The sequence below is a fragment of the Pleurodeles waltl genome, chromosome 3_1, assembly GCF_031143425.1.
Source record: "Pleurodeles waltl isolate 20211129_DDA chromosome 3_1, aPleWal1.hap1.20221129, whole genome shotgun sequence".
NCBI classification, from domain to species: Eukaryota; Metazoa; Chordata; class Amphibia; order Caudata; family Salamandridae; genus Pleurodeles; species Pleurodeles waltl.
In genome coordinates, this window is record NC_090440.1 from 1,716,236,207 (window position 1) to 1,716,262,243 (window position 26,037).

General features: G+C 47.6%; 1 protein-coding gene across 2 annotated transcripts in view; it reads right to left on the bottom strand.

Annotated features, from left to right (window-relative positions):
* UBE2F (ubiquitin conjugating enzyme E2 F (putative)) overlaps positions 1-26,037 on the bottom strand; it is a 1,010,525-nt gene that overhangs the window by 861,144 nt on the left and 123,344 nt on the right. For both annotated transcript variants that reach the window (XM_069225615.1, XM_069225614.1), the window contains one exon: positions 883-948. In XM_069225615.1, the coding sequence (XP_069081716.1) occupies positions 883-948 (66 nt within the window). The remainder of the gene's footprint in view (positions 1-882; positions 949-26,037) is intronic.

Sequence of the window (26,037 nt, forward strand, 5' to 3'; positions counted from 1 at the left end):
TTCAGAAAGAAGCTGAACGAGCCCCATAGGCAAAAAAAGCCACCTCATGCCTTGTAAAATAATTTCTGGGACTTGCCAAGTCACATATGCCTTCCATTTCTTCTTGCCATAAATCCATATTGTTAAATTTGTTTGAACAGCTTCGAGGCCATGCAGGTGAAGGATTCACATGCGTTTTTCACTCTGTAGTCAATCATGATACCCACTCCCCCCATGCCCTTATATTGTTCAACTGGAAGCTATGCCCTTCAACTGAAGATCGTTTCGGCTTGAAGCATCTCATCTTCATGTTCACCCTCTGTTAGAAGCTAGTTTTAAGCCAATCAGGAAACCGGAGAAGGGTAAATTACACCAAGTAAACACTGCGCCCCTTCATACTATAATGGCAATGAGCAATCCAACCACACAGGAGTGGAGGGAGGTTCTCCAAGCACTAATATTTTGTTTGGTAGACAACATACATGTATTAGCATTCATAAGTGACATAAAAGCTTCTAAAAATGTTTACCCCATTACAATGGGAAATAAGCCCGATCAATCACATTCAATTGATCTGCATAGTCACAATCTCGATCAGGATATTGATTGGAGGAAATCAAAAAAGGCATTCACATTTACCTGAATTTTCATATGAAAGGGTTCTTTAAACAAATTAAGTGATCAATGGACAATTAACTTTTTTTTAATAGTATCTTAATACGTAATTCGCAACGCATTTAGTATATCAGGTGTTAGTTGACCAAATCCTTTGCAGCCCTACTACCAATATTTGAGTAAGAACACATTTCAGTGCTAAGCGTCATACACTTTCAGTTTTGTCAAAGCACAATAGGTATTTATACGTTTTACAGTGCTAGAAAACATGGCCATAAGAACAATTACCTGGGCTGACTATTAGATGAAAGAAGTGGAGCTTGTTTGGATCTGGGAAATCAACTTTACATGTACCTAGAAAGAAAAAGATCAAAGGGTGAGGAAAATTTACCCACATCAAGGATGTAGCACACCAATTTCTAAAACCTTAAATATTTGTATTGCAGGAGCACAATGTAAAAGAAAGGGCAGAAAGTATGATCCTTTAGCCATTTCATTACCTTCCAAGCTACAAAAGTAAAAAATCGTTACAAATGGAGCAAGTGGGGGTGGAGGGGTGTGGGTGGGTGTCAAAGATGGCAAGCAGGTCGGACGTTCCTTTAGCGAGCTGCATGCCCAGCCCTTTGAAAATCCACCAAAATCCTGGCCAATACTTGCGATTTGGAGCTGAAACAACAGGCACAAGTTAAGCACTGGGTGGCAGGGGCTGTGCGTTCAACAGTGATGGTCAATGAAATTGCTTCAAGATCTTTTTAAATTTAAATATAGACAGCTGACTGATGCCTCTGGGCATTTCAGAGGAATAAAGGTGACTGTTGCCTGACAAAAAAAAAAGCCACTCAATTAACTGGGGACCATTTTGACTGAAATATATCTCTGTGCGGTTCAATGCAAAGGCCCCTGGCCATTAAATCATATACAATTTAACATTTCTGACATTTTGATGAAAGTTGTGTTTCTTGAACACACACAAAAAAATTTAATTAAAAAAAAAAAAAAAAAAAAAACACGCCTCTGTAATGCCCAGGTAAAAATATTCAGTGGAGAGTTTATTGCTTCCAGTATAAACGTGTTATACGCTGGCAAGTTCTATGTGTACTTTATGTCAGCGGTAAACAGGGATTACACACAAAAGGGGTCTCGTGATAATTGAACTGTATTTAATTGTAATGCCATGAAACCAGTACATCACCGAAAGAACAAAGACTGCAGATGTGATTTCATGCGCCATTTTAACACACAAATTTATTACAAGATTGACCTCTTGCCACATGTTCGATTTACTGTTCATGGTCTCCATGTCCAAAATAAATAAATAAATAAATAAACAAAGCAGCAACCCAATTAAAAAAAAAAAAAAGAAAAAAAAACACTCAAGCATAATTTAACAGGGTGAATCTCATTAATGGTGCACGGCTATGGAGTAACAAAATAGGCAGCGGGTTTATTATTTGACCTTTCACAATATATAATAATTACTACACACATTGAATTAAAAATGGCATTACATATTCAAAGGATTAGGCTTTCCTGGGTTTGGAGAGCGGGCATGGGGGGCAGAAACCCTCACTTTCTTTCCCAAAAAATAAATAAATACTGCCGCTTACTGAGGCTTGAGGGGGCCACATGCTTCAGGGCGCGGGCCCGCAAAGGCCTGTAGGCCTGGTCAAAGTCATTTGGGGTGTTTTGGTACTACGTTTAGGGCATGCATGTAATTATAAACCTGGTTCTGCATACATTGCCAGCAGCAAGGGAGGAGCAGGCAGCGTGCCTCTCAGGCACTGTGATTCTGGCAATGTTTGCTATAAAAACGGCGTTACATAATCAAGGAGTTAAGTACCATAACCTGGCGGGCATAGAGTTGCAGGGCAGATTAAAGCGGCTCCCACTCGGGAAGCAGGAACCCTCTCTTTCTGTACAACACAAGGCATTAAAAAAAAAAATATATATATATATTTTTTTTTAACACGACTGTCGGTTATTGAGGGTCGTTAGAGGTGTCCGTAAAGCAGATGATGTGGTTTTTGGCAACGGTGTGCTACATCACATGTAGATAATAAGTGTGTGTTTCTCCCCCTCCTTTTGTCCTTTCATGTACTGGATCTTCGAGGGGAGATGACACACTGAAGGGCCAAGAAGGATCCGGTCGGGCCTACACAGATCCGCATGGATGGAGCAGGGCACAGCGGGCGCGATGGGGGAAGAATCCAGAGGAAGCACACCATACGCCACCTCCCACAGCCACGGGGTATTGCTATCCCAGCGCTCGTTTTACTGAAGGGCATTTCCGTGATAACTGGTAACTGCGGACAGCTCGAAGCGGATCCAATGGTCGATGTCTAGACATCACACAGATTATGGTAATCTAAGCAACACGGAAGAGCTGCATGCAAACTGCAAGGTAGAGGTTAGAACAATAGTTACCCGCCTGTGGTCCGGGGATCCAGAGGGTCGGCACAGCCTCCTCAGGGGGTATGTGACTGCTTAAAAATTATATATATGTACAGTTTAGGTCCCCAGTTTGCAGTAATGACTCAATGGGGAGGACCGGATTCTAATAATGAGAAAGTGGGCATAAGATGTAACACACACAAATGACTGGAGACAGAGGTTGATTTTAACCAGAGGGCAAAGCATTCCTAGCTCACCACGATCAGGACGTTGTAGCTACAGGGAGTAACAAGGATAGCCAGTGGGCAGTAGAATGATTTCTCCTGTACTGCAATAAAATCAAAGACTGGGTGAGCCAAGGGTTACGTTTAGGCCCGGTAACATAACAAAGGGTAGTCCAGCCCACTAACAGTGGTAAGCCTGGGCAGGGGAGAATTATCCAGAATAAAACTCATTGCAGCATCCTCTAATGAGGCTGGGATAAAGTAGCCCAGCCCCAAGGATCCATGGAGGCATAAGTTAATAGGAGCGGAACATAGCACATTCAGGCTGCATCAGTAAAGATTAAAGGTTGCTGGCAGGCTGTCGGAAAGAAAGGTGTGGCAAAATCAGTGATCCTTGGGAGGCCTGACAGCCGTAACACGGAGGCGCTCTGGTGAGAATCTGGAAGGTAACCAAGGTCGCCACCGAAAAAATGAGAAGGAGCAAACCCCCAAAGAACGAAAGGGGGGAGCCGCCTGGGGACATAAGCCCCTCAGGCAGCGTGGTGGTAAAAGGGCATGCATATCGACCCACACATGTCCTGTCTGCTGGCGTTCTCTGTCTGGCTCTGGTGCTCTCCGTCTTCTGGTCCTGGTTTAGTTGCAAGGGATTGTGGGGTGTGTCTTGGGGTGTTTTATGGTGTTCTGGATGTGTGTCAGGTGTGTGGGTGCTAAGCCTAGCCAATGTGTGCACTGGTTGCTGTTGGGCCCACTTGCCGCCCGTGGCGGTCGCAGCCGCCAATGGTCGCCCGGCCTCCACTGTCCGCCGAGGTGATTTGTGCATATTTGGATGGCGGGATGTGGGTGTGCTTGGCGGTGTGGGGTGGGCTGGTTCTTCCCGCCGACAAGGTCCTTGCGGGGAGTGGTGGTTTGGGAATTTTTGGCGGGTTGCGTTTTTCAATCATTATATGGCAGGTTTCCATTCGCCGCCACGATTCTGTTCACCGCCGCCACGGCGGTCAGCGGTCTTTCCCGCCATGTTCATAATGACCGCCTAAGTTTTATGGCCTTGTCATTTTGATTTATGACTGAACACTGAGTTATGAGGTCAAAAGTTGTGTCGCAAGAGTCTATGCATGTAATAAAACTGCGGCCAAGTATTCCCACAGCAAAAGGCAAACACACATGGCTGTTGTGGATTTTTATAAATGTATATGGGGAACTACATTAATTAGAGTGGGCCAAGTGCGGGGGTTAACGAGTGACTGTTTCCCACAGTGCTGACAAAGGTCATGCTGCCTCCCGCATTGACTGGATGACTGACAGGGCTGCGCCACAGGAGCTCTGCTGCCATGGGGAGGCCACCACCTGCGACAAGGAGGACCTGGTGTAACCAGAGAGACGCCCCACTGTTGGTGAGACCAGGTCGAGATACCAACAACATAAGGGCCGCTGCTGCAACCCATGGAGCAGCGCAGACTGGATCTGGTGAGTGAGACCTCTTCATCCCCCCACCAAGACCAGAAATGCAAGGGGGAAGTTGGGGCAGAGGCGGGGTGGCAGGGGCTGGGGGCACACATACGTGACAGGTGCCCGGCCGGAGAGAGGTGCCTGACCCCGCTGGCGAGATCACGCCGGGGGCACAGGTCTGACATGGGGCACTGCAGGATTGATAAGTTAGCAGGTCTCACATTAAGTTGATATTGAAAGGAGGTGGCCCCCGCGGCTTTCAAGTGGACTTGTGTGGCAGGTGAGGGGCATGGGTAAAGGATTGCCGCAGGACATTCCCACACTCCCCCGCACCGCTCCGGGTATGGAGACGCTGGACTGGAGGTGTGCTGTGCTGCATGGTGGGTGGGGGTCATACAGTTGGGCCTGGCCTCAGTTTTTGGGGCCTTTTGGGTCCCTTATATTATTCCCGAGACTACAGTGCACCCTCGAGGAGTCCTAAGGGAGGCTGCACATTCTGGGTCGTGGACCCGCTTTCAGTGGTGAGGTTAGCTGGGCAGTGCAACAGGGGCCCTCCTGACAGGGCTGATATCTGGGACTTTCTTGCTGATCTTCTTGCTGGCCCCGGGGCTCCACCATACTACACTGATATGGATCACAGTTGGTGACCTAGATCCCGCGCCCTGGCCCATACGCACCAACGCACATGCTCTGCCGTGCTGGTTTCCACCTCAGGAGGCGCAGGTGCTGGAGAGTGCGCCAAGGACCCCCAGTATTAGGGAAGAATGGACAGATACACTGGGATGGCAACGTTCTGCCAGAGGTAGTCCTACCACCAATGCCCGAGAATGCTGCCCTTCTCCTGGCGATACAGCCAACCCAAATGACATTGGAAGGCAGGGTGGGTGAAGTGTGTTCCGAAGTATTGCTTCTGCACTAGGATCTAAGCAAGGTGGCAGAAAGGGTCTCCTTGGCGGAATCAAGGATCTTCGAGCTGGAAGACACAGTCGCAGGCCTCCGCAATGAGGTGACGGAGACCCAGGATGTTGCAAAGGGGTTGTATGGAGTCTGGAAGATGCTCGAAAATGGCACCGTTAGAACAACCTGCTGTTCGTGGGGTCTCCCGAGGAGGCAAAGGGCACCGATATGGCGCGATTTCTTGATATGAAGCATTCTCCCTCAAGAAAAGTTCTCCTCTTGCTTCATCATAGAAAGGGCACTCCACGCACTGGGGAGTAATCTCCTGCCTGGGTCCTCCCCTAGAACAGTGATTGCACGTTTCTTTAACTATCAAGACCAGGACATGATCCGTACGGAGGTGCAGTGATGGGAGAAGTGCAGCATTAAAATTAAAAAATCCTCATATTTCCTGACTATTCCAGGGAAGTTCAGAAACAGCAGTGCACTTTTGACTCAGTCAAGGCCAGACGGAGGGGACTTGACTTGCAATACACGCTTCTATTTCCAGCCAAATTGAAAATTCTGTTTCAAGGAAAGTCTTTTTTTCAGTCATAGAAGAAGGCATGGACCTGGTTGGAAGAATGTTCCAGACTGGTGAGAAGAGGTGCAAAAGAGTCTGGCTTGCGCTCATACACTGAGGAGGGAGCACGGGTGAAGGACAGGCGGCAGAGTAGGAGGAGAGGTCAACACCAGGTGCTAAAGGGGAATGGCACCCCATGGCGTGAAAGGAGTCCAATGGGATGCCTTGAATCAGAGGGCGACAGGTCCACAGATTTAAAAAAAAAAAAAAAAAAGGACGATCTGGAGAAGGATTCCACTCACGACGACATTGCGAATGAAGAGGATACTTAATCTGAAGCCCTTCACCCCCTGGCGGTGGCCACTGATGCTCTCGAAGGTTGACTGAAGGTCACCCCCGTTGGACAATACAGTATCAGGGCTAGCGGCAACTCAGTGGTGATAAGTATGGTAACATATCCTGGGCTGGACAGTCGAGAACTAGAGTGGGGGTAGTTTTCCCCACCCCTTCTTAGATAACTTTGAAACTTTGATTAGGACTCTTAATAGGTTACATGGCTGTAGCATCTCAGTTTATGGCATATTTTGTTGCTGTTTTTTGGGGTTGTATATGACAAGATGGTGGGTGGGCTACAGGCCTCTCAGACTCTCTTCAAGCATGGTTTAAATGCTGGGAGGAGACAATGGGAGGAGGGGGTAGACTGGTTTCTAGGTAGTCAGGCCAAGGGTTAACGCTTTTCTTGTCGGCATGGAAAAGGTGCTGTTGCCTACTCAAGCCAGTACACAAATCCACACTTGCACAATGACACCAACACACAGACCCCCATGGCTCAACCCAGACAGGTAGATGACCCAGACACTAAAGATATTGACGAGGAGGATCAACGTCCTCAGCAACAAAATCAAGAAGGGCCTAGTGGCGCAATATGTTAAACAAATGCTACCAGACGTGGTCCTTCTCCAAGAAACCCATCTCCAAGTCACCCATTGTAAATGTCTGGGTAGAGCTGCATACACCACTCTAGCGCATGCATGCTAGAGGGGCCAAGGGAGTAGCCATACTGATCAGGAAAAGCGACAAGGACATGGGTTGACCCCAAGGGAACTTACATGGATGTGCGGGGCCATTGGGTTCATACTGATAAGACCATGTTTAGTGTATGCGCACCTCCCAGGCTTCAAACACCAACTCTGGCCAAAATCACCGATATTCTGCTAGATTCTACCTTCACATTACACATAGTGGGTGAGGACTTTAATGAGGGGATAGCCACATAAGTGGATCGCTCTGGAATATCCATGACGGCTCTCCAGACAGCGCTGGCTCAATTTACTGATACAGTGGGCCCTTGGTAGATTTCTGGCACTGCAGGCACCCAGATACACAGAAATATTCATATTTCTCAGGGGAACCTAAGGTGTATTTGAGGCTGGATTATGTCTTTGCGCCCTGCAGAGAAGTGGGGGAGATTAGGCAAGCGGAATAGTTGGCAAGAGAATTATCAGATCACTCTCCCCTATTAGTCCAAGTATGATGACTTAGAATCAGGCAGGCACACGGATGGAAGCTGAATGATAAGACCTCAAATATCAAGAGGCCACACGGGGGCTTCACGCGGACACTGAGCTATATTTTGCAGAAAACAAATCTCGATGGAGTCCAAAAGTATATCATGGGAAGCATTCAAGACCGTTCTTAGAGACCGGGCCCAAATCCGGATACCACAGGAAAGAAAAAGGCACAAGACCAGGGACCTAGAAGATCTGGAAGTCTAGATCCTGCAACTAGAAGACTCACCAGAATCGTTATCCAACCCCCTGGACCGCAAACAAACTGCATCCCTACAAGCTGAATACAGGGACTTGGCGCAGGAAGGGGCCAAAAAACAGATGATGGCCGCATTCCACCGCCCTTTACGAGATGGGAGACAAAGTCAGACGGTTGCAGGTATGGTTGAGCAGAAGGGAGAAGGAGGCCTTTTGGATACACAGTATTACTGGCCTAAACAGGGAAACCTACAAATTAGACGGCCTCATAGTCGGCAAGTTTGCCTGCTATTTTGGGGATTTCCACAATGCTAGGCCGCTTCATGTGTCAGACACCATAGAAAAGTATCTGGTGGAAAACCCTATCCCGGTACTGGCCAGAAGTACCTTCCATGTGGGAATAGAGACTGGGAATGGACCTACACATGGCATCCGATAGTGTGACATACCACAGCAGAGGCTGTCCTCGTACGTTTGACAAAATCTGGGGATGGTGGAGAACAAACTATGGAGTAGGGTCACTGGAGGGGGGGGGGGGGGGGCGGAAGGAGAGGGAGCCCAGGGGCAAAATCGGGCATGTGTGGCAGCCAGATTGACTGTGAACATTGCGTCATTATTTACTGTGCATTTTATAGATTTTAGTCTACTTCAGTATGGACTGTTTCAGGTTATGTATTTCATAACTTTGTGTAGGATAACGCTTGTGACACGTGACTGAAATGACTTCCATGGTGTGCGTGTTAAAATAAAAATTTATTTAAAAAAAATAAGATGCAAGTGTGCCAGATTCAAGCCTAAATCTCATATTTACCCTTCGTTTTCACAAACTGAAAGTATCAAACTCTAGATTGTTTTAATGGCAAACCTATAGTTACAAAATGGAGGAATAATGTTATATAATCATACTCACGAAACATTCATTTCAACAAAAAGAAAACCACTTTGTCCAAAAGCGTGAACACATTTCCACTTTTTTCTTCTTCTTTTTTTAGGTACCATCAGTCAAGTGTTTGTTCACGGGAAGCAGGCATCAACTCATAAGCACGCGATGTATTTGTTAATAGATACATTTCAATCACATTTTAAAATATTTAGGCATAAGTAATCCAGGTTTGAGCTGCCTATCAAACATAAGCCATTATCAATGTCTCTGGCAGTCCTTAATGGAAGGGAAAAAAAGGAACAAGGGGGAGCTGCACCAAACTTAGGGGCTTGTTTACAAGGCCCTTACACTACTGGTGCGTCACTTTTTTCCCCATATTAAAAAAAAAGAGACACACCGGCGGCATAAGGTGCTTGTAAATAAGCTCTGCGGTCGTAAAGGCAAAGAGTGAAATCTGGCCTGGAAAACCCACCAATATTGGCCAGTTATTTTGGTGATTACAGGCAATTGGGGGCCTTGTAAAATACTTTCCTCGGAGATCTGCCATTTTCTTGTTGCAGAATCCTTTGTAAAACTTAGTGATATTACGTGGTCCCTATTCTTGAAACAGATGGGGGCTCAGAGAAAGTGAGGTTTCTTGGGTTCATAGGATCGGCAGAAGCGCTAACAAATGGCTTTGGAATGCCCTAAAGTCTTACCTAAGGAATAGAAAGAGGTAGGGTCTAGTAGGGTGAATTAATACACACTGGGGTTCAAATGGAAATCTGATCTGCAGCTGAAAACTGGGAGAAGTTGATTGATGCATGTGAGCTAAAAGACACCAAGGGTGTTCTGGAAGATCATTAATACAAATGTGTTTTCCAAAGCATCAAAGTCCAGGGCTTGAATATTACCTCTATAGAATATGTATCCCACTTTGTAAGGATTTATAGTCCTCTGATATTGACCTCTCATATGCAGTAGAGTCTCTTTTCCACTTGATATAAAAAAAATTAATTAGAGTCCATCGTAGAAGGCGCTGGTTCCAAATTGTGTCTCATTGACCCATATAAAAAAATGTGGTTGATCTTTGGGCATCTTTGCTGACTAACCATATAAATTCCGCCTGCAAAACACTTTAAGGCCTGGTGTTTAGCTATAATACTCCCAGTTAATAAAATTGGAAAATTAGCACGGATATAGATATATATATATATATATATATATAGCTGCGGCGCTTGTGGAGCTCTGTTGGCCGGGGGTGGCCGCTCCTGTTGCTAGCTGTTGCTGTGCCCTGAGGCAGTCCCCGGTTTCCGCGTCAGCTCCTGTCGTGCTGGTCCTGCTCTGTGCTGTGCTGCTTTGAGGCACTTGGCTGCTCCCTGCCCTGCTCTAGCTCCAGTCCTGGTTGTTCCTGGTTGGTCTCCGGCTGCTGGTGTTTGGCCGCCCTTGCCTCGTCCTAGCCCCAGCCCTCAACCCCCAGTCTTGGTGGTTGCTGGTGGACCGGTTGTTGCTCGGTCCATGTGGTCCTTGAGCTTTGGGAGGTGCAAGGCGGAGTGAGGCACATCCTGAGGCGACAAGAGAAGTAAAGAAGTGGAGAGGGGTGCTGACGCCAGATCCCGGTGGATGCACAAACAACGCAAGTAAGCGACTCTACCAACTTGCTATTAACCTGCTAAGTCAGTTAAAGACAGTTATAGATATTTGAGACACGAAGCGGTTGTTGAAAGGGGAGGAAAGGAAACAGGAGATTGATAAAGAGAATAGAGGAGCAGATGTTAGTGGTGCCGGAGGGATAGACACCATCCGAGTACTGCGTTCTGTGTGCTGCGCATTGTGCGCCTCTGCCAAAGCAATTCTACTTCCAAAAAAAAAAAAAAAAAAAAACTATTTACTGAGACTGAAACTGCTGGTAATGTCCTACACCGCAAGAGTTCAAGCAAAAAAGATATAATAAGATAATAACAACAATAATACAAGTTACTCTCTTAAGACCCAGTAACAAACCGAGGGGGGGACACGGTGAAGTCTTGCAAGATGGTCGGAACAAGAGGAAAAACAAAGAGGGCCAGGGAGGCCAACGAGGCACTAGCCCACCCAACAAAATCCCAAAGACCAAAACAGGAACCCAACAGTCCGCAAGATCCTGGGTTAGACCAGGACCAGGATCAGGATCCCGGAATCACTCAGCTATCCCAAAGGGAATTCGTAAACCAAGGAGAGGTCACAGTAGAGGGTGTCCAATCCGGGAGCTCCGGCGACGAAAGTGAACCAGGAGAGGAGATGAGTGGGACACCTGAATTGGCTTTAGGACCTCTGCTATTAGCCTGTACTGACCCCGAGGATACGGGCGTGTAATATTGAACGTAGGAGAAACTGCAGGGGGCCTTGCAAGTCCTCAGAGTAGGAGACAACAGTACACACTGACGTACCCGGGCCCAGGTGGGATCAGGGGGGGGCAAGGAAAGCCAAACCAAAAGCAAACACCATTACCAACTACTATAACCATGTGAACTTAAACACTGATCGGCTGCAGATGCAAAGCTCTAAAGCTAGTGACTCCCCAGTACCGCCACTGGGGGAAAAAGGTGGCAACAATGTGGGGGGGTCGAACTGCAGCATTCAGAGACCGGGCAGCCGGATATTCCCCTATCCCAGCTGCGATCTGCTCGATCATCTTGTCCAATGAATAACTCCTTCAAGGACGGCGAAGTGGAGTTAAACAACTTCCCAGAGTGGGGCCATACTTTGGGGGAGCAAAGAACAAGCCATGAGCCAATTTATCCCGGAGCCCAAACAGGACTATTAAATCCCGGGAGCTCCTTACTAATATCCCCCCTACAATGTGCCCAAGCAGAACTTATAGTATCCCAAAATACAAAAGGGCCTGAAACAGAACAATTACTAATAAAGCAGACCCGTAAGCTTTCAGTGTCACAGCTTCATCGCGAAAGCCAAACAGGAAAAACCAATTCAACACTGCGTAGACACGAAAGTAGTTCATTTAGTTTGGAGCTTTCCTCGCTTGAGAACTCCGTAATTGGCAATATAGAGCCCCAATTAAACAGTATAACATCGGAAGATTTAATTTTCCTGGAAGGCAGTCTAATACAAGGCCATAGGGGAAAGGACAATAAGATCTCAGAAGGCCAAACAATTAATGACGAAATGGGAAAGCTTGGGGAAACAGAGATGATTTTTCATTAGACCAACCAATTCTTAGCATTATGAAAGTTATATGTACAACATTGGACTCAATTGCAACAACGATCATGGCCCAGTCTCAAAAATTTGATGATCAACTTGAGCTGACTAAACAATTTACAACTTCAATACAGACCATAGATTACAGGATGGCCCTAGTAGAGGGCGTTATAAGGGAATATCTGTTGCATCAGGCAGTGGCCGACAAGATGGACAGGCAAGCTTGTGGCCCACTGCTGGAAAAACTACTGGAAGTCCCGAAAGTAATCAAAAACATAATCGAAGATTGTAAACACAGCCTCAAAAGCGCACAGGTGTGCAACCATGAGTCAATAGAAACAGAGTCCAGATTAATGGGCAGGCCAATAGGCAGAGAAGATAGAGAAGGGCCCTTAGGACCAGGACGAGAGGATTGCCCAGATGTGAACATCTGTATAGATAAGACAGAGGGAAAGAACGAAAGTCCTGTACCTGGAATCAAAGTTAAGTATAGCAGAAAAGAGGGCCCGAGCAAAAGGCCTCAATCAATAGGTAAATGGAAAAATAAGTGGAAAAAAGCCAGAGGAAATAAAAAAGTATCAGTAAAAAAGGCACTAAATTGGTCACGACAGGCAAGCCCAGCGGGGCAAATTAGGAATATAGGTGATCAGCGTACCCAACAGCAGCATAGAGATCAAAACATTAAGCCTGAGAGTCTCGAAAAATTAACTGATAAACAGTAATTTTACAAATAAAAATCCCGGACTATTGTGCGACAAAAGCTGCACTCACCACTCCCACATTAATCGTATACCCACTGGCCTCAGGAGAAACCAAGCATCTGGGCATGACACTGGAAGTAGGTCGGAAAAAGATCCAGGTGCAAACCTAGGGACAAGCGAGGTAAGCGACGCCCCAGTCAATGGAATACCCAAATGGAGTCTAGAGACATCAAAATTAAGCACTGGCATGGACAAGTACCTCCCAGCTACAAAAATAGAACACCTAGCTCAGGTACATTACTCAAATACAGTGGGGAACCACAACGGAAAATGTCAGCAGCTTCCAACCTCTATTACTGAGGGGGCATCCCAATGAAAATAGTAAAAGTGAAATCAGGAGGGCAAAGAGCCCTGAGCTCACAGGAAGGGAACAAAGCATAAGAACAACTACACGTGCGGACAACTTAATAGCTCCGGTTCCCGCACCTCGGACAAAAGCAAAATACTGCTCTCAGGCTAGCCCAGGAAATTACAATTTTAGTAGCCAGCCCGGGTGCGTTACTGATTCGCCTGCCCTTTCACGCCCAGTGCTTGACCTAGAAACTAAAGAAAAAACGGAAAATTGGCCACCAAAAAGGCAACCACATGAAGGCTATAGGAATATAGAGTCGCAATTTGGAAGGATAAAAGGTCAGGAAGAACTGGCATCGACCGGATGGGCAGTTACCACCTACAATAAAGAAAAGGAAGATAATCAACTTCAAGGAAGATGGTCGCAGGGAGGTGGTGGGCATACTGAGATCCGCACTGAAATAAGCGAAGAGCTTGATGACACGATTATGTTTATCCCAGAGTACTCCTTAAGAGGAAGCCAAGACATCCTAAACAGGTCCAATATTTTACATCTGGTCAACTCTCTGCCAGCCCTGCGGAACGTAACAACCAAAGACCTGCTCTCAGTAAGATTCATACAAAGAAAAGGATTAGAGTCCGGGGAATCAACGGAAACTGTCTGGGTTTCACCTTGGATAGTAAAACAGATCGTAAAATGTTCTAATTCATTGAAGATCTGGGGAATATCTACCGCTATTCCGCAAAAGGAACCGTATCCAACAATATTTCTTGAAAAAGCTCCAAAGCAAAATGTGTCAGGTAGGCATGAGGTAAAAGGCAATTCCGGCTCGATACTTGCAGGGAGCAATTAGCTCCAAACAACAACTACCTGAACAAACCAATCTGAGCAACATGAGGTTCCGCCTGTTGGTTAATTCCCCCAAAAATAGCAGGGGGAACCCCCCACAGTCGCAGATATATGAAGATCAGCCATCTAGAAGTTTGTAGCAAAAAAAGGACTGCTTGAATATAAAAGACAGAACCAGTCCAACATAAAAAATCTTAAGCTGGAACATAGCAGGCTTAAAAAGCAAAATGGAGGACAAGGATTGGGTAGAATTCATTAAACAACAAGATATTGGCTGCTTCCAGGAAACTTGGTCTACTAATGCCATCGATCTAGATGGGTTTTCTACTTTCCATCTACCTGCCACCAAACAAGAAAAAGGAAGACCATCAGGAGGCTTGATCATTTGGATCAGAACTTCACTGCTGGGAAACTCTGCAGTAACTCATGTTGTATTAAGCAAGGGAATCCATATGCTTGTAGTAAAATACGAGGAGTGGTCACTCGAAATAGTAATTGTGTATTTCCCTCCTATTAGCTGGGTCCAAGTCAAGCCAGGTGTGCGGCTCCTCAAGGAACATATCCTAAACAAAAGATCCAAAGGTTGGAGGAACCCAGCATTTGGTCACACGAACGACCGCCCCCCTCAGCTTTGTAAAACCTTTTTATCGAAATGCAGTGATTTCAACATCAAACCCCATTCTATTCTCGGGGATGAACAAGTAGTAGAAGAAGATCACGTTTGGAATATCCCGACACCCCTCATACAACGTTGTCAAGACTCCAAAAAAGGAGAATTAATTTTTGAAGCTCTAATAGAAGGAGGAATCCGTACATTAAATGGAAGAACAAATTCAGATAGAACCTTCAAACCCACCTTTCGAACTGGAAAAAGGCAAAGCATAATCGATTACAGGGCAATAAACATCGAAGCCTGGCACTATGTAATCTACATGGAAATAAGGGACAGGATTGAGAGTGACCATGACCCATTGCTAATGGAAATGGCCCATCCAGACATGAGTTCAGGGATAATTGAGTCTCCATATAACGGAAATAACTTAACAATAACTATGAGACCAAATAGGAAAAACATATTACGGTCAAATGTGGACGAATCCTTCGTGAGTGTACCTAGTCAAACCTGGTTGTTATCACTCGCACGTTCCTTAATCTATCAGTTAATGATGCCTTACCCCTCCTGCATAATTTTAACAATCTGTTATTACAAACAACAAAGGAAAGATCCAAGCATCTCCAAACTAATCCAACAATGATGGAGGGCTGGTTTGATAGTGAGTATTTAAAATTAAAAAGGGCGCTATCACAAGCATTAAAGAACCGGCATCTGAATGACTTTAATGAGCAACATTTTTATGCGTGCAGGCAACAGTACAAGAAATTACTGAGATACAAGAGGAAGACTTTCCCACATAAGCTCTGGAAAATTCTACTGCATGCAATTTCGGCAGGAAACTGTAAAAAGTTCTGGGAGGTAATTAGGGGGAGATGCGAAGGCCCTCCAAAAAATCTAGAACTGAACATTAACCCGCAACTATGGGTAAAGCACTTCACCGCCCTGTATCAGGAAGAGGTCAAGATGGTACTCGGGAGCACTAATAACTCAAATAGTCTCAGTCAAGGGTTGGAAGGCAGTAACCAAAGATCAAGTAAGGCATTTCCATTTCAAGAGACTTATGTGGCATCATTAAAACGGTCCGTTGCGTCGAAATACAAAACACAGGACGAATTAGTCCCTAACAAACTCCCTAGCACAAATTCTATGCAAGCTATCCATGCCATCCCATGTGCAAAGGAGTTAACACTGGAATTTAGTGAGAAAGAGATTAAACATGCTATTCTCCTCCAAAAGCCGCACAAGGCTGCAGGCCCAGATGGCATTCCTTCAGACGTTTATCATAACCAACTAACGTTATGGCTACCTGCTTTAGCTTGTCTATTCAACAGTGTTTGGCACCACGAGGTAATCTCCACTTCTTGGAAGAAATCAATAATTGTTCCAATACACAAAAAAGGGCCACGGGACATGGTGTGTAATTACAGGCCAATCTCATTGCTTGATAGTGTTGGAAAATTTGTCACCAAATTGATTCAGTCGCGCTTAGATCAATGGCTAGAGGATGGAGATTTATTATCGACACATCAAGCTGGTTTTAGGAGCGGCCAAAGTACAACAGATCAACTTTTTAAGTTGAACATGATTTACGCTAAGTACGTCGCCCTAAAAGATTCTCCATTATATCTGGTCTTTGTGAATCACCAAACATTATGGCAGTTACTGTCTGAAATGGGAATACAGGGAAAAATCCTGAGGCTGTTAATCCTACTGCATACAGGAAACACCGCCAGGGTCAGATACAGTACGAGAAATGACTACACGGCAGAGATCCCAATCCAGCGAGGGGTAAAACAAGGCTGTGTTTTCGTTCCAACCTTATGTAATTGCTACATAAACGAAGCAAGTCAAGACCTGAGGAAATTAAATCTGGATGTGCCAAAACTAGCCAATGAAAGTATACCCATCCTGCTTTTTGCAGAGGACGCTGTATTACTGGCAAGAACGGAGACAGCAATGCATCGGCTACTTGGGGGTTTTGAATCATTTTGCACCTTGAGGAGTATGGTTATTAATGAGGGGAAAACCAAGTTTATTAATCCAAAATCAAAAACAGAAAAAAACAGAAGATGCAATCGAATTCTAGGGTAAATAATAAGCCTTTGGCCCAAGTGGCTATTTAGGACTACCCGGGCTGCAGACTGGACGAAAAACTGACATGGAAACCTCAAATTTATAAAAGCAACATCTCATTGGCCCAACAAACTGGAGCTGTACTCAGATTCACAAAAGCTACAGGCAATCACTCTGAGTTCTGCTTGCATATAAAACAAAAGCAAGGGCTGCAGCGCTATGTGGCGCAGAGATCTGGGGATTTAGAAAGACTCCATCAATACAAGTAACGAGAATACATTTTTACACGGTTACTTTGCTTAGGCAATGCTACACCGATGAACGCAATAAGAATAGATCTACAAATGAGGAAGATTGAGGACTACATTGCATTGGCTCCAATAAGATACTGGATCCGTATTTGGGCAAAAGAGGAACTTAAACCATATAGAGATGCATTGATGGACATTATGAAGCTACAAAGTCATTGGAAATTGCCCTGGTTCAAACATATCTCAACCATCCTGGCTGCTATAGGCCAGGAAGATCTCTGGCTTCATCCAGAAAAATATCAGAAGGCCTAGTCTATCTGTTATAAAAAAAGGCATACTGGGACCAAAAGATACAGAGCATGTGTGAGACACTTAGGGGGTCATTCTGACCTCAGCGGTAAAAGGCGCTAACCGCCGGTCAGAAGACCGCCATAACACCGCCGCTGTCGCGGTAAACCGCCACGGTCATTCTGACCCGCAACTGGCAAACCGCCAAAAACCCGACATCAACAAAAGTCCGCCACACCAACGGGCAGCGAAAAACTGGCGATGACCAAACCTCCACCGTCACGCCAACAGAAATACGCCCATTCCATTCCGACCCACAAATCCCTGCAGCGGTCTTTCCACCGCGGTATTCCATTGGCAGTACACACCGCCACGGTCAAAATACACACACCTTTACAAAACACTACCACATTGGACAATTCAAAATACACACACCTGATACACATACACACACCACTCCCACACACCCAATACAATATAAAACACACACCCACATCACCCACAAACCCTTACGACCACAATTGCGACTGAAGGACAGAGAGAGACAGCACAGAATAGAGTAGACCATCACACAGAGGCAAATCACTACATCACCCACACAATATCCACGCACAAAACAACACACACCAACACACTCACCACAATCTACAACACATACCCCACCCCCCACCTCATCCACACCACCCCATGGCACCCCAAAGACACCCCAGGTTCTCTGACGCAGAACTCAGGGTCATGGTGGAGGAAATAGTTCGGGTAGAGCCCCAGCTCTTCGGGACACAGGTGCAGCACACCACCATTGCCAGGAAGATGGCGCTATGGCAAAGAATAGTGGACAGGGTCAACGCTGTGGGACAGCATCCACGAAATCGGGACGACATCAGGAAGCGGTGGAACGACCTACGGGGGAAGGTGCGTTCCATGGTATCAAGGCACAACATCGCGGTGCAGAAGACTGGCGGCGGACCCCCACCTACTCCCCCAGAATTCACAGCATGGGAGGAGCAAGTCTTGCACATCCTGCATCCTGAGGGCCTCGCAGGAGTAGGCGGAGGAATGGACTCTGGTAAGTCAAATCTTCACTACTTCATTCCCCCCACCCCACCTGCATGCCAAATCATACCCCCACCCTCACCCTCACCCCCACCCCCATCACACAAACTCCTTGCAAATGGCTCACCATCACAACCCACCCATCCCAACACCCAGCCCTGCATGCGTCCACAAAGCATGGACACCCATCACCAAAGCATGCCCACTGCACATACCCATCTCCCCCACAAGCCACTGTCACAACAGTCCCCACAAGGGAATGCCAGCACTGGGGTACACGGCCACCCACCCATTTCACGAAATGGCACACACAGAAGCAATAACCATACTCTTATACCCCTGCAGGACCCGAACGCCACCACACCGCCCAGGAGGGTCCAGAAATGTCCATCCCACCCCCAGAAGAGGCCCCCAGTGATGACAGCAGCTCTGTCTCCCTGGACCCAGATGACCAGCCTGGCCCATCGGGGACCTCGGGACAGTCGGTTCCCCTCACACAGCCACAGGCTACAGCAGACCTAACCCCCTCTGGGAACACCAGCACAGCACCCACCCAGCGGGCCCATGCCTCTGTCTCCAGGACACGTCAATCAGCGGTGTGTCTACCACTACAGGCCCCCCAGGTTGACCCACCACCCCAACAACAACAGGGACCTGGGGGCAGTGGTAGTGGGCACACGGTCCAGGGGACAGAAGCCCAGGGAAACAGGGGAACTGGGAGGGCTGATGTGCGACAGGGGGGGGGGGGGGGTGACGGGGGGGGGACAGGCCCAGGGAACCCACTTTCCACGAGGCCCTCTCCTCCATCATGGGAGCATACCACCGCTCCCAGGAGACGATGGCTACGGTACTGGCCAGGTTCCAGGAGATCCAGGTACTACAGGAGGAACAGTACATGGGGTTCAGGGAAGAATTGAAAAACATTAGTTCCTGCAATGGGGACCATCGTCGTGGCTCTTAACCAGATAGTCACCACATTGCGGGACCATGTGGCACCACAAAGGGCCCCTGTCACTAGCATGGACCAAGACCAGGCTACCACCTCCGCCGGCGCTAGTGGACAGGAGGCCCCCACACAACGACAGGCCACCAGAACCCCACCTCCTGCAGAAGAAGAACCACCCCGCAGGCGGGCCTGAGATCTCAGAAGAAGACAGAGTAGGATGCCAAGACCCCCGCCAGCAAAGGATACCCCCTGCTGTCATCCCACTGTCCCACATTGTCACCCTGTCCAACCTTAAACTGCCCCTGCTCCATCCTTCCACCGGCATATGGACAATGCACCTGTGAGACTGAAAACTGGACTCTGCCATGGACATTACTCCACCATCACCCATCACCGTTTTTCAACCATGTCCCTAAATTTAGCACTTTAATAAAATCACTTATTGCACTAAAAATATCTGGAGTCTGCTTGTATTTTGAACAAATGTATTAGACAGAACGGTGCCAAAATGTACAGTTACATTGTGATGACAACATACCACTGTCACACAGCTGTAGTCCATGGGGAAACAAAGCAGAGGTCACGCAGTGGGGCCCACATCTCTGAAAACGGAAGGGACAGTCACAGCTCAGTTAACATAAACTGGGGGAAACACAGACAGTAGAGAGGCAGGAGACTGTAAGTACATGTAAAATGGCGGTGTTGATTCGTACCTGTGTGCTATTGAAAATACTGTTGTATCACTGTGTCCCTGTTGTCTGTGTCGTCCCCGTCGTCTTCCTCCTCTTCACTCTCCACAGGCTCCACAGCTGCCACAACACCACCATCTGGACCATCCTCCTGCAGGAAAGGCACCTGGCATCGCAAAGCCAGGTTGTGAAGCATACAGCAGGCCACGATGATATGGCACACCTTCTTCGGTGAGTACATTAGGGATCCACCTGTCATATGCAGGCACCTAAACCTGGCCTTCAGGAGGCCGAAGGTCCGCTCGATCACCCTCCTAGTCCGCCCATGGGCCTCATTGTACCGTTCCTCTGCCCTGGTCCGGGGATTCCTCACTGGGGTCAGTAGCCACGACAGGTTGGGGTAACCAGAGTCACCAATTAGCCACACACGGTGTCTCTGTAGCTGTTCCATCACATAAGGGATGCTGCTATTTCGCATGATGTAGGCGTCATGCACTGACCCAGGGAACTTGGCATTTACATGGGAGATGTACAAACAGACCACCTGGACATTCATCGAATGATAACTTTTTCTGTTCCTGTACACCTGCTCACTTTCACTGGGGGGAACCAAAGCCACATGGGTCCCATCAATGGCACCAATGATGTTGGGAATATGTCCAAGGGCATAGAAATCACCCTTCACTGTAGCCAAATCGCCCACCTCAGGGAAAACAATGTAGCTCCGCATGTATTTCATCAGGGCAGACAACACTCTGGACAAAACCTTAGAAAACATAGGCCTGATGATATGGCCACTGTTGTTTGGAATGATCCACTTGCCAAAAAAATGGAGGACTGACAGCACCTGCACCAGAGGGGGAATCCCTGTGGGTTGGCGAATGGGTGACATCAGGTCTGGCTCCAGCTGGGCACACAGTTCCTGTATAGTGGTTCGGTCAAGTCTGTATGTCAGTATGACATGTCTTTCTTCTATTGTCGACAGATCCACCAGCGGTCTGTACACGGGAACATTCCTCCATCTCCTTGCAAGTCCCAGTGGACGGTGCCTAGGAAGGACAACATGGAGCACACAGTCAAGCAACCCACAGGTACGTAACCACAGCTTGCACAGATTTCGATTCGCTATGCATTGAATGGCTTGTATGAGTGGCAATGCAAGGCCTAGGCCTGTGTGACGCAGTAGAAATTAAGCCATGTGGGCCCTTGAAATGGCGGCTGCCTGACCTGTGAAGTGTGACAATGGGATGTGAGGTCAATGCGCTGGTGTGGCACACCGTGGCGGTCGAAGACCGCAGCGCAAAGCAGCATTGGTTAACATTGAACCCTATGGGTCTCAGGAGCCAATGACGATGTGCGCCGGCGGTCGCGGTACGCACCGCCGCAGGCGTGACCGCCATTTTCTATCTGCTTAATCACTCGAGACCTGATCATCCACAGGAGAGGACCTATACTGCAAGTGCTGCTGTGACCTCGGTCTGGAAGAGACAATGGCTTCTGCGACTGGGGAAAGGGCCTCTGCCTTCACTTCTGAGGAATTGGAGAAACTTGTTGATGGGGTCCTCCCCCAGTATGCGCTACTCTACGGTCCTCCAGACCAACAGGTTAGTACACTGGGACCATGCTTTGTGGGCAATGCCTGGGTTGAGTGGGGTGAATGAACGATGGTGCGGAGGGGAGCGTATGAGGCATGCATCAAAGGACAGATGAGAGCATGTGCCACATGGCAAGGGTGGGGATGGGGGGGGGGGACACTCACATCGAGCATGCAGAAAATGATGATATTGTATTTTCTCTCCCTGTACGTGTCACATAGGTCAGCGCCCATCAGAAAGTCGACATTTGGCGTGCCATCGCCAAGGACGTCCGGACCCTGGGGGTCCACAACAGACGGGGCACCCACTGCCGCAAGAGGTGGGAGGACATCCGCCGCAGGAGCAGAAAGACCGCGGAGGCTCTGCCGGGGATGGCCTCCCAAAGTAGGAGGGGTGCCACACGTCAATTGACCCCCCTGATGTCTCGGATCCTGGTGGTGGCCTACCCAGATTTGGATGGGCGCGTGTGGACATCACAGCAGACACAAGGGGGTGAGTACACTCTCATTCTGCTGACTATGCGACCAGTGGAGGTGTCTGGGTGGGGGAGGAGGGCTGTGGGTATCCCTAGGCCAGGGCGATTTCTGTAGGCTAGGCCCCTCCGTAAGGCATGGCCCTGTGCCCCCGCCCCCCACCTCTGTAGGGTTCCAAGTACAGCTATCCATGGCCCTGTGCCACCTATCTGTGCAGTTGTCGTCCATAGGCTTGTAGGCCAAATCCCAATGATTGAGTAGTGTACCCCAAGTGCGCGTCGTAGTGCAGGGGGCTTCTGTGTCTGTCCTCTCCGCCAACTGTGTTGCCAATGCATGCACTCAACATGTCTTTTTTTCTTCCTTTCCCCCGCTTTTTTGGTCTGCTCTTCCTGTTCATGTGTGCATTAGCATCATCTGGCGGAGGAGAAGTGGCATTGGAGCACGAGGGAGCTGCATCTCACATGGCCCCGGAGGGCCATGCAACGGACTCTGATTTCACCAGTGAGACAGAGGGCGAGGGCAGCTCCACGATGGGGACACGTGGAGACATCAGCGACACCGACACGTCCTTGGAAGGGAGCTCCCTTGTGGTGGCGGCAACATCCGTGCCCACCGCAACAACAGGTACAGCCGCCAACCAGCGCACCAGCTCCACCCTCCCAGCAGCCCCTCAGCGTTCGCCCCGTGCCCGCTCGCACACCAAGGCGGGCATCTCCTTCGCCCCAGGCACCTCAGGCCCTGCCCCAGTTACCCCTGCTGCCCTCAGTGAGGAGGTCATTGACCTCCTCCGGACGCTCATTGTTGGGCAGTCTACCCTTTTGAATGCCATCCAGGGGGTGGAAAGGGAGGTGCATCGGCTCAATGCATACCTGGAGGGCATTCATTCGGGTCAGGCTGCCCATCAACGATCGTTCAACGCTCTGGCCTCAGCACTGACGGCAGCCATTGTCCCTGTCTCCTGCCTCCCTCCTCCAACTCCCTCCACCCAGTCCCACTCCCCTGTTCCTCTGCCTATCCCAGACACACCTACAGACCAGTCTGCACACACCTCAACACCCAAGGTCAGCTCATCCAAACATAAGCACCACACATCACAGAAGCATTCACACAAGCAACATCCACATGCAGACATGCCAACAGCCACTGCCTCCTCTGTGTCCCCCTCCTCCTCGTCTCCCTCATCCCTCCCTGTGACGTCCCAACTCACACTTGCATGCACCACTTCATCAGCCACTACGTCCATCACCAGCACACCCACCAGAACACTCCGCACACGTGCAGTCACCACCCCCACTGCCATTTACACGTCCCCTGTGTCCTCTCCCAGTGTGTCGGTCACCCCCTCTTCCAAACCACACAAACGCAGGCAGCCACCCACCCAACAGCCATCCACCTCACGACAGCCTCCAGCACAATCACCTGCACCCAAAGACAGCACACTTGACTCTACTACAACCACATCCTCTTCCTCCACTCCCATACCCACTGCACCTACCCTTCGACTTATTTACTTAGCCTTACAATATATTTGTATTCCAATAACATATTATTTTGTCTTTGCATTCTTCCGGGGGGTTTGGGGGGGTGTCACCGAGTTGTTGCTCTGCATTGGTCTGTAGGTAGTTGGTCGCGTATGTGTGTGCCCGTAATCTTTTCTCCTCCCCCCTCCCCTGTGTCGTAGGTGCAGTACTCACCGTTGTCTTCTGCGCCGGCGTTCGTGCTCCTGGTAGACGAGCAGGTAGACAATTGCTGGTAGGATGTGTAGTTCTGGTTCCATGCTGTCCAGATTCCTCGTGGAATGTGTAGAGGTGAGCGTTTTCCCGTTCGTAGTCTGTTTCCGCCGTGTTTTTATCGGCGGGGCTCCCGCCCCGGAAAAGGTGGCGGATTGGTGAGTTGTGATAGGGTGGGCGGTACATTGTCTGCCGCCTGTCTGTTGGCGGTGACCGCCGCGCTGCTTGTCTGTACCGCTGTGGTGGTGGGAGTGTTAAAGTGGCGGTCTGTGTTGGCGGTTACCGCCAGGGTCAGAATTCCATTTTTTTGGCCGCCTGCCTGTTTGCGGGTTGCCCGCCGCTTTAACACCGACCGCCAGGGTTGGAATGACCCCCTTAGTCCTTTAAGCATTACATTTTGTTTAATCAAGAGCTCAAACCAGCGTTTTTTATAGATAGTATTTATCCGGAAGAAAAAAGGGCTCTCTATTTTAAATTTCGTATGGGCACACTACCGGTGATAGCGGTGACCAACAGATGGCAACCCGTCCCCCCGGGTAGATTAGATTGCTGTCCATGTCTTCATGGTGGCCAAGAAACATTATCCCACTTCCTTTTATTATGTCACTTCATGCTCAAACTCCGCAAATTGCACTTACGGCCACTTTTTAGATCATATGGAGTCAGGAAGTGCAAAGAAGCGGAAGTGTTATGTATGCGATCAGATGAAAAACATATTGTGATGAAGGTCTCAACTTACATACCGGAGGCTTGGAAGTTACGTTTATCAATGCACCTGCAGCTGGCACAAGCATAACTGCTTGTGTCGTCCCTTAGCTGTTACTAGCTTGGGAAGCTGGTGCAGGTCGCTGTAAAATGGGGATAGGTCTTGGGTGGCTATCAAACTGGTGGTTGGCACCGTAAAGCCCCAAATGATTAGTGCCAGAATAAGTTTTCTAATTTTTAGATTTATAATGTCTTTTTAGAATAAGTTAAGTGTGCTATGTAAATCATTGTTATAAATCATGTTTATGATACTGCAGGGTAAATTGGGTGCACATTGGTACACGTCAAACCAAAGATCCCAAGTGTAGTTTTTATTGAGATGTTTTATCTAATGTGATTTAGACAGTGTCATGATGGATTGGTATTTATTGTGTGTAATTGTTATGGCCGGATAGGCCGACAACAAATAAAATGGTAAAAATTGTAAGTAAATACATACATATATATATATATATATATACACATATTATATATATATATATATATATATATATATATATATATATATATATATATATGAGAGAGATTGATTAACAAAAAAAATATTTGTTCATTGTACACTGCCTTCTTTCAACTCTTGTGCCTTCGACAATGTAAACAGATCGAAACTGTGGTAGCGTTTGTCTGTACATGGGGACTCAATGGTGGCCTGATTAACTTCCTCAGAGCCTTGTATTTCGCTCTTTCCACATCCCTCAGGTATGAAGAAAATGGGGAATAGGCAGATTCATGTCTTATGACGCGGTGGGTGACAGGGATGTGTTTCTGCCTCATTCTATGTTTGTTACATATTAACGGTCTACATAATTTTCTTACTCAGAAAGGGAGTTATATGTCTTATAGTTAAAAAGAACCGCAAACGGGCTTAAGACTTTTAGACTTCTTTGTTAATTTTATGGAGCAACTGAACCTGTAAACTAATAACTCGAAAACATCTATCATGGTCTGTGCACCACAAAATTTGACAATCAGTCTGTCAATCAAATTGAAACAATTAGAACGGGTATTTTCGTTTCTGTATTTAGGAGCTTCCTTTGATCACTCAAACACTTAGGGCTTCATGCTTAGCCGGCAGAAATTTGAATTTTACTCAAGCTATGGGGTCCCGTTTGAGTCTGGCCTCAAACCTGGGTAGCAAACCCGATAGATTATTAGTGGAAATTTATAAAAGGAAATGTATTTCCGTACCAACCCAAAGAGCTTTTCTTTAGAGCTACCATAATGTTTAGGCTGAGTAATATCAGATTGCTTCCAGCTGGGGCAATACAATGTAGCATGAATCTGCAGTTGCCCTTGTGACTGAACTTCTGTACAGACTCTGCCCCACTTTTTATTTTTTTTGTAAATCTTTTCAACCAGTGTCCCGAAAATTCTAGTCCCAATTCTTAGAAAGACTCAATTTAGGAGGCACAGGCTGGTGCTAATGTTTTACACCGATTGAGTTGCCCCAAGGTCTGCTTGAGAGTGAGTTTTTCTAAAGAAAAAAACCCTGTTATAATTCAAGGTAACACTTTAATGTTAGGGCTTGACAGGTGCTTTTTAGGTTGAGCTGAGCTCACAAGCGCTTTGACCTGTTGTAAACATTGTGGGCTTTTAACCACGCCCACAGCACGCCCATCACTTTCACTCGTTCGTGGGCTTGGTAAATGCTTTACTTTGTCACTCCTTGGGGAAGTTGTTACCGCCTAGCAGATTGACCCTGTTACATGGATA